This window comes from Meleagris gallopavo, unplaced genomic scaffold, assembly GCF_000146605.3.
Source record: "Meleagris gallopavo isolate NT-WF06-2002-E0010 breed Aviagen turkey brand Nicholas breeding stock unplaced genomic scaffold, Turkey_5.1 ChrUn_random_7180001956681, whole genome shotgun sequence".
In the NCBI taxonomy this organism is placed as follows: domain Eukaryota; kingdom Metazoa; phylum Chordata; class Aves; order Galliformes; family Phasianidae; genus Meleagris; species Meleagris gallopavo.
The window spans coordinates 80696-90502 of NW_011217186.1; the positions used below are offsets into that span (position 1 = coordinate 80696).

The window sequence follows — 9807 nt, forward strand, 5'->3', positions numbered from 1 at the left end:
TGCAGAATGCTCTGTTAACATGTATCAATAGAGAAGTGCTTAACAATAAAGCAGACTGATAGCTTTTAACCACATTGGTGTGCTCTTATGTCTCTAGCGCGTCCTGAGAGTCCAGAGACTTCCCCACACCTCCGCACCACCCATTCTGTAACTATTTGTAGTTCTTCCCAGCTTCCGTGAGTGAAAAAAATAAATGGTAAGGTATGCCATATAGTGATGGTGTTTCAGTGAGGGCCAGGAATAAGGACCTTAGGCCCCAGGGGATTCTTCCTTCTCAGCCTGCTAAAGCATGGCTCTGCTCTAAGTGCCAGAGCATGGCTCAGGACATGATGTAGGCTGGCAGCCAGCTCTGGCCTGGAGATGCGTGCTCGGGAGACACCAGGAGGACAGGCAGAGGCTTTACAGGAGTCAAAACTAGAGGACAAAGAGGAAGCTGGATGATGTGCAACAAGGAGAGAGTGAACCTCTCCGTTCTGTCTGCACAAGCCTAGCTCCAGCAGGGCTCTCGGGGCACTGTGAGATTAAAGGGATTGTCTTCATCTACTTGCTTGGAGGATGTTGTCTGGCTTTGGGTCGTGGTTAAGAGCTTTGGCTTAAGATGAGGGTTTATATTGAGGGTTCTTCTTTCTATCAGCAATACATTTCAAGGAGAACTTCTTGTTTCCCTCTCCTCCCAGTACTCTGCCCTCTTCGCCATCCCTCTGTCTGAATGAGCAAGGATCCCAAACCCTCATCAATTTCACAATTCCTGGACTGAGCTCATCTAGATCTTTTCCTCTCTCCCTCTGCACCCATGTCATGTCCCCTATTGACCACAAGGAGCCTAGTGTTAGGAAAGAAAAACTTTTATAAAGAAATTTTTTTCAATCCTTGTTCTTCAGGGTTTTTTTGTGTTTTTTTTGTTTTTTTTGTTTTTTTTTTTAAAGATTAACATACATTTCAAGCATCCTCTGTGTATGTGTGTATTTTTTATAGATGTATGTACATGCATGCATTTATATGCTTAAATGCAGCCCTGCAAACCTGTGCCTATACTGGTAACAGCCCATCTTGTCCCATAGCAGAGAAGACAGCTCCAAGAACAAACAGTAAAAACAGTGTCCCCCTCAGATGGAGGAATGCACTGAGCCATGTCTGTCTGTGGCTCTGGAGGGAACCCCATCAGCTCCAGGCTCTGGCTTTGGCTTGAGTGTTAACACATTGCTTCACAATATTTCTATACACTGGCTAAATTATACAGTGTCATGTGAGGACATCTGCCACAGGACTTGAGGAGATCACTCCAAAGGACTAACCTCTTAACTCCTTTAACAGGTGCCACACAGTCCTCAACTTGGAACCAAGCTGTGACCTTCTAACTCAACTAGATGAATGTAAATAGGGTGGAAATAGAAACAAGAGATGTTTTTCTGGGAAGTGTGACCACAGTAACACAGCCCATCTATCCAGAGCAAGAGCTGTGCATATTAAAGGGGAGTTAAGGAGGAAGCAGCTCCCAAAGAATATGTCTCTTAATTCTGCCTGGGAGCTCCTCACTCTCTTTGAGGAAAGACACAAAGATAAACTGGTCACTGCAGCCTGGAGGCAGAGACCCAGGCTGGCAGCTCGGATGACAACAGTCCACCTCTAGTCATAGGCATCATCATCATCAAAGTAGGAGTCACAATCAAGGTTATCTGACTCATCACAAAACAGAAAGTTGTCTTCATCTAGGTCGTCGTCGTCATCATCATCATAGTCTTCCTGCCAGTGTGGTTCATACTCCTCATCTTCAACTTCACTGCCATCTTCATCTGTGTTGGGGGACTCGCATAAGATGGCACTTTTGGGCCTGGTGAAGAGAAGAATATCAGAGCAGCAACCGTGACCCAGCCCCACTACCCTTGTCCTTCCCACCTCCATCACCTCTGCAACCTCTGCCAAAGCTAAGTCTTAGGAATTCAGCAGCTATGCAGGTACGCCTAGAAAGTGGTGATTAAATGGCTTTATCCACGCACGCAGCACAGGGATGTGCCAGTAAGCCACCTCTGGACAGGCCAGCATACTGCAGTCAGCAGCTCTGAGTCTCAGCCTCCTTGGAAGAAATAAGAAACCCTGCCCTAAAACTGAGTCTCTCTTGGCCCATCTGTCATTTCTTCTTGCAATCCTCAGCATACCCTGTTTAGCTCCCAGAAACACAGCAGCTGTCCAAGGGTCTGGTCACAGTGGGACTGCAACTACCAGTTGTGTCCTTTGGTTTAAGCAGTGTATCATACAGAAGGGAACTTTGCTTTAAACTCATCACCTTTCAATCACACTTAACAACTTCCAGCTCAGTACTCCAGATGAGGGTCACAAGAAACCATTAATTTCACCTCTCAACACACTATTTTACAGCCGTGTCTTCTCCAGTCCCTTCCTAAAGCAAGTGCTAGGCCCTTGTATTTATCTCCAAGTGTGTTCTTTTTGTTGTTCTCATTCAGGTACCTCCTAGATCTCTAACACACTCCTGAAGAAAGAGCAGGTGACTCTATGCAAGAACCCAGGAGAGTCCAGGTAGAGCAACGCCCATAACTGGGTCTGCCAACAATGGAGCTTTCTCGACTATAGCCTAAGAGAACCCAGTGAAACCTCCACTACACAACTGTTACTTACCTTCTCATTTCAAACCACAATACAGGACACAAGAAATCAATATGTTTTATTAACTATTATGCATTTCAGGGAGGACAGGGGAAAACTGGACATGAGTGCTTCTGCACTCACCACCTTTCCTTGTTACCCTGTGAAGAAAACTCACCCTAAAGAGGCAGGGGACGAAGAAGGCACATTTGAGAGTTTCACCTTAGTCTGAGCAGGATCTGCCAAAGCCTCAAGCCCAATACGGAAATCCTGCCAGCATGGAAAAACAGCCAGAAGAGAGAGACAACATGTAATGTGAGGTTACTTTGTACTGCAAACCCCTTCCCACTACCCACACGTACTCACAGCACCTCACAGTCTGTAACCTCAGCTAATCAAGCCCTTTTCTAGGCTGGCCAAAATCAAACTAGATCAGAGCAAGACAAGCCACCTTGATCCCAGGGACTTCACCTGTGTGGAATGCCAGAGAATTGCAAAGAGACGCTCCTTGATCCGATGCACCAACTCCAAACCAGTACTGAAATGCTCTGCTTTCAGAAGCCGAAGAGAAGAAGCCAGGTCCTGGAACCGCAGCAGGGTTTCCTCTACAATTCGAGATAAAAAAAATCACACTGCTCCCCATGCTCTGAAGCAGAAAACAAGTCTCTGAGCTCATTATCAAGCCAGTCACAGCTACTTAGATTCCTTGTGCAAATTCATTCCTCCTTCAGAAGGAAGCATATTGCTTATTACTGCATCAAACTGTGCTAGCAGCCAAATTACTTCAATAGACCTCCTCCAAATGACATTGAGAAGTCAGAAACATGCTGGGAGATGTGACCAGATATCTGCTGGGTGCTGGTGTGTATGCTATTGCCCACGCACTACAGAGCTATCACCCTTTGAACCACATATCAGAAACTGCTAGTCAGTACTTTGGAGAGACTGTGGGGCTTACCTAGAAGGATCTGCAGAGCATTTGTGTGAAGCTCTAGGCTCTCAGTCTGCTGTTCCACAATATCGACGCTTTCTGTGTCCTGGTTATAATAGCTGTACACACAGGAGTAGGCCAGCACCTGGAGCAGTACAGACCATGCTGTTAAGCATTCTGCTTCAGTGTGGGCAAGGAAAGAAGGAGAGCAGCACCAAATTCTTCCAATCCTCAGTATCAATGGCTGAGAGAAGTCTGGCACATTTCTGGTCTGTTGTAACAGCCCAGTAAACCATTCTGCCAAGTGACAGCAGAGCCAGGCCACCTAGACATGCTCATAAAATTTAAATTGAAAATGAAAGTGTCATTATTTTGAATTTAAATACCAGATTGCTCCCAACTCACAAAACATCACAAGAACACAGATTGCAAATGCCTAACAAGTGTGACTGACCAACAGGGAAAACAATCAGTGCACAGAACCTCGCCATTGCTGGGCAGCCTGGGTTGAACTCACACGGCACTGAACATAGAGAACTGAAGCCAAGGGAAAACAAATATGGTGCTACTCAGCCCCAAGAGCCCAAGATGAAATTTCAAGAACTGACATGCTTCTGTTAAGGATGATTGACTGCTAAAAGCCATCCAGGTACCCAGCAAGAACAAGACCACTGTTTCTATTTAAAGAAAGGAGGCCAGAAATGCCAGCAGCAGCAGGAAACAATGATGTGTACCCTAGCAAACATAGGGATTGCCATACTGAGAAGACAAAACAGGGCAGATTCTCTTGTTCCAAATGTTTCTCAAAATCAGATCTGTCCGTACAAAGAAGGTATGCATGGTAAAGGCAATTCCCACATCCTCCCCAGGTTTCAGGGGAAAGAAAACATTGCAGGTCTATCCTACTACAGGTTTGCTGCACAGATCCAGTGGCTGCACTACAAATCCTTCATAACACAGCCAGCAGGGCACCTAAGTCAGTGCACCTAAAATACCTACAGCTCATCATGCAGTGAAGAAAGAAAAATCATGACCATCAAGAGGGACTTCCTAAATGTATCAGTATCTGGAGAGTTCTCAATAAGTGCCCACCACTAGGGCATTTCAAATCAGAGTGAACCAAATCAACTCTAAGACTAACTCTAGACTAGCTCTAACACCTGTGCTGATTCCAAGGTGTAAACTTCAGCTGTTTCTTATGATCCAGCTGTGAGAAGCACTGCAGAGGGAGCTCAGCTCAGAAAGGTGAATATGAGCCTTTCTTCTTTTCTGATGCTACTGCTCCTCTTGAGGTATTTCTGCCTCCCCTTGTTAGATTACAGCATCTTGTTACTAATGGCATCTTGTTACTTTAAGAAAGGCATAACACACTTAAAAAAATAAAGCCTAAACTTGTTATCCAGTCTTACCTTCCGTGCCTGTTCCAGCACTTTGCAGGCATGGAGAACAAAGGTCAAAGTCCTAATTTTTGGTATCTCACTCATGGAAGAAACCTTGTTCCTCAGACTCACAGCAAATTCCTGCAATAACCACAGGAGAGAAAAAAGTCAGTTTCAAGCTCCACAAGATCAAAAAAAAACCCAGCACCTTTCACAGAAAATTGCTGCACACTCTAGAGCACCAAACCAGAAAATGCAAGCAGCAGGAGAGCAACCCAACTGCATCCAACTACAGCATCTCTACTGTGCTACAGCTTTAATCTTTCACAGCAACTCAGCTCTAGGCAGAGTTCAGCCTTCAGAACTCTTTGCCACTGCTTTCAACTACTGCATCAGTCTGAGCAGGTGAGACACCACAAGTTAGGTGCTGCGTTTCCTCAGACTTGACAGAAAAAAGCAGGCCAAGAACTATCCCTTATGCCAGATCAAGGGTGCCAGAACCAGTCATCCTCACTAAGACCTGAAGCCTGTTTCTAAGCTTCAAGTGAAATGCATTGAGACACAACTGAAAGTCACCAGGGCTGAGGCAACAAAGCTTCTGCAAATAAAAAAAAAGGAGGCCTTACCCTCGCACGATGATGAAAGGTGCATCTCTCATTGTAATCCTGAAAACGCTTCTCCTGCCAAGCTGCTTTACTCACCTGAAAAGACAGGTAGAAGTAACCTGTAACAACTTCCCACAGGTGCCAGTATTGCCTGGAAATGGCTACCACAGATATAGGCATTGACAATACTGTCAGTATCAGTGGCGAGTGCTTGATGTTGAGCCCACAGAAAAGGGCAGAAGTAGAGATCACAAAATCAAAGAATCGCAGGAGCTGGGGAAGGGAACTCAAGAAATCCTCGAGTCCAACTCCCTGCTAAAGCAGTTCCCTACAACAGGTCACACAGGTAGGCATCCAGATGGGTCCTGAATATCTCCACAAACGGAGAGTCCACCACCTCTCTGGGCAGCCTGTTCCAGTGCTCTGTCACCCCTACCATATAGAAGTTCTACCACACATTAGTACAGAACTTCCTATGTCAAATATTAGGCCACTGCTCCTTGTCCAATCACTACACACCACCGAGAAGAGCCTGGTCTCATCCATTTGCCTCCCACCTTCCTTTAGATCTTCAGCCTCTGCTGAGAGGCCAGATATACCTGAACACGAGCACAAACCACTGGGACAGAGCAAATTACTTACCATAACAGAGCAGTTGTAATAATCCTTATGAGTTGGCCTCCAGGGCTTGAGGCAACGCCAGCAGAAGCCATGATTACACTTGGCACACGTCATACTGCATGGATGGACAAAAACAATGGGAATCATTCAGTCCTAAAAGCTGCCTGAAAACAGTTACTCCCAGTGCTCCCCTAGGCCACAGGGCTGAAGCATGCAGTCCAGTCACTCTCATTCTCTCATTACTAAGCATTTCCCTGCAGGTATTTTTTGAAGTTCTGCTGGAAGTAAATGATGCTTTTTAAAAAAGAAAAAAAAAAACTATCATGTCTCCAGTACCAAACGAGGAAAAGAGGCAGCACAATCTCAAAGTACCACCTAATTGAGAAGGGTAAACTAAGAAGTCTGCAGTTTAGAGTGAGATCTACAGGAAACCTCATCTCTTCCTTCAGTAACACAGCACAGTGGAGCTAACTGTGTCTTTGCATGTTCCTGTACTAAGTACCAAATAAGAATGGATACTCACTGCAGACACCCCTCATCTTTCTCTATCTGAGCTTGGCAATTTGGACAGTGCTTTGAAATGAGTTTAGCCAGATGCTTGCTTTGGGCTTCACTTGTCATTCCCTCATAGTAGCCATCGTCATCCACCCACTGAGACATGTGGCTGCAGCTAGCAGGATAATGGGCCTGAAAGGGAGAGACAGTCAACCACACAAAAACAGAAAGGTAAGTACCAAACCCAGGGCAGCAAAGCCTGCAATTCAGTTCAGCCTCACCTCTGGGAAGTTGCAGTTGAAACAAGATATCCAGGAGCACTTGGAACAGGCTGCCTCATAACCAAGTCCATCCTTAAGAAGGATCTGATCACAGCCCTGAGGGTTGGTGCACCATGTCAGGTTGGAACAACATTCCACATAGCATCTGAGAAGGGCTTTTTCATACTGTAAGGAGAAGCCAGAGAGGAGACATAAGGCAGAGAATCTGGATGGCTAGGCCTTACACCTGGAGTCTGGAACCTCTGGGCTCTACACCCACCTTAACAACTGCTTGCAACAGAAAAGCACTGAGCTAGTTTGGTATTTTGTACCCTTTGTGTCTTTACCCCATGCCTCATCTCATATCAGGACATTATTTTATCAGCTAAGATCAGCTAATCAGATCAGCTAAGAACTGGAAAGCACCTCTGGGGATAAAAACTCTTGTATCAGCAAGAGTGCAGGGAGCAGGCAAGAGAGGGGATTTCTCACAGCTATTGTTACTGCTGTCACAAGTGGACACTAGCAACTGTTTGGGCTTCCAAGTACAAGACAGACGTTAACAGAATAGAAGTGCAGTCCACAGGCCACCAAAACAGTCAGACACTAGAGCATGAGATGTATGAGAGGACACTGAGAGAGCTGGGTTTGCTCAGCCTGGAGAGAAGGCAGCACAGGGGCCTCTTATCACTGCCAAGAGCTACCTAAATGGAAGATGCAAAAGACTGAACCTGGAGCAGTATGTTTTAACATCAGTGTTAAAACTATTAGATCTTCACTCAACAAGCTGGCTATTTTGAGCACAGAGTTGGGCGATACTATTGCAACCTAAATTATTCTATGACTCTGTACGTGTGGCTCTGTGTTAAGGTATTAAAGCTCCAGCCATCCCACTGCTGAGCAGGAAAGGAGACAGACAACATTTCAGTGAGAGCATCTAAGCAACTTTTTAAAACTGGCAGTAAAAACAGTAAAATAGTCATAGCTATAGGATATAAAATCCTGCTCTGAGACAAGTGGGACCACAATATTTAAAAAACCACTAAGAATTCAGTGCCCACATACATGCAGTAATCTGCCAAATAGTTCTTAAACAAAAGATATAAAGGATACACTGAATAAAATGGTTTTATATACCCTTGCCCATTTTGGTTGCTAGCTTGCAGGGCTAAAGTGATATGATGAGAGCACTCACTGTGACTACTCTTCATTTCTCTATCTAACAGTTCACACAGGATTCTGTTTTGTTTCTGTTTTCTGATTGTTGCAGTCATGCAACAGCCACAACTGCCACTAGGTGGGGAAGGGATTCAGCTCTAAACTGAATCAAAGTAACTAAAAACTGAAAGAAGAAAGGGGAAAAAAAAGTAACACCTGCATCAGAACAAGCAGCTCCTGCTGCTTCTGATGACTGCGTAAACCAGTCTTAAATACATGATGGAGAAAAGTAGCAGCAAGATTATCTGCTTGCAATGACCGAAATGGATACCCAGTAACCACCTCTTCTACACCTCACCTTGGCAATAACCTCCTTGGAGGAAACAATGGAACAGATGAATGCTGTGGTCGGCTGTGCACAGCACTCAGAGATGGGACAGGTGCAGTTGAGGACCATGTTCTGTTCAATGCGAGTTGTGAGATACTCATTCCAACAAGGCTGTGAAAATATAGGAGAGATCAGAGCTAGACAGGAGCTACGCACTTGGGTCATGTGAAGGAGAAATCCCAGCCCAGGAGCCCACCTCACCCAGCTGAGGCTACATGGAACCATCACTAAATACGCAAAAGCACAACAATGGGAACAGACTAATTCTAAGTTGAAGGATCACAACAAACAAGGAAGCTAACAAGTATGAGCTCTGTGAAAATCACTCGATAACTTCGGAGAAGGAACAGCTGTTTCAACTAGACAGCAGCAATCCCTGCCAAATTACAGGAGCTAAAGACTCTGATATTCACCTTGCAGCAGTAATGCATGCAGCAGAGGGTGGGTGGCTTCTCAGTGGGACACAGCTGGTTCACACAGACTGGGCAGTGGATTCCTGGGCTTGGAGGGCGCTGGGCATTTTCCACCTGGAGCCCCGAGGAGATGAGCAGAGATTCATGGTCCTCTACATAACACTGGATCAGAAAATCCACATTCCACCTGCAGTGCATTAGGAGGTGTCGAGCAACATCCTCTGGGATGCTCAAGGTATCCTGGACCTGTTGTACTGTCTGGTTCATGAGCAGCTTTGCTTCCTCCAGACTAAGTGTGTGCCCCATTGGCACTTGCAGCATTGCCAGCAGAAACTCCTCTGATCTTTCTATGCTAGGATTCAACCTAAAATGGAATAATGTGTCACATTCGTACAACATGGAGATGCACAACACCCTAACAGCAGGTGACATGCATCCCTACCAATTCAGGCAGTCTGTGCTATTCTCATCCAAAGAAGATTCTGGAGATCTTCTGTGGAAAACCATCTGTGCCTGGCCTCCAAGAGGTGATGTGCGTTCAGCAGAGACGTACTCCAGGACATGAGGCCTCTCATCCTGGCGCCGGAGGTAGCCCTGGTTTAGCAGGTGCAGGACACAGGACAGCACGTCCACACTGTGACAACAGAAGCTCAGGAACTGCAGGCCTGGCCCCAGCTCTCCCTTCTCACAGGCATCGATCACCTGCAACAGCACAAGAACGCATCACTCTTCACTCATCACCCAGCAGCCCCTCTCTGCCCCCCAAACCTTTAGCCTCCATACCTTAAACACCAGGTTGTCGATGTGCAGCTGCTTTTCCGCCTTGAGGATGCGGGTGATGAGGCAGCAGAGAACATTCCTTTTCCTCTCCAAGGCACTGCTCTCAGCCCTCTCTGCCCGCAGGTACCTCTGCCGGGGCAGCAGCCTCAGCTGGCGGCCAGAGGCATGGGCCAGGG

The 9807-nt window shown here is 46.1% G+C and overlaps 1 protein-coding gene across 1 annotated transcript; it reads right to left on the minus strand.

The window, feature by feature from the left end:
• Positions 1 to 889: 889 nt before the first annotated feature.
• Positions 890 to 9802, minus strand: LOC104917168 (cullin-9-like; the record flags this gene model as incomplete). Its single annotated transcript, XM_010728277.3, has 13 exons — positions 890 to 1831; positions 2780 to 2871; positions 3073 to 3206; positions 3560 to 3677; positions 4942 to 5052; positions 5538 to 5612; positions 6159 to 6252; positions 6661 to 6824; positions 6914 to 7078; positions 8409 to 8549; positions 8852 to 9215; positions 9294 to 9553; positions 9635 to 9802. Coding segments are annotated over 13 exons (2091 nt in total), but the record flags the coding sequence as incomplete, so codon positions are not given.
• Between the last annotated feature and the right edge of the window lie 5 nt (positions 9803 to 9807).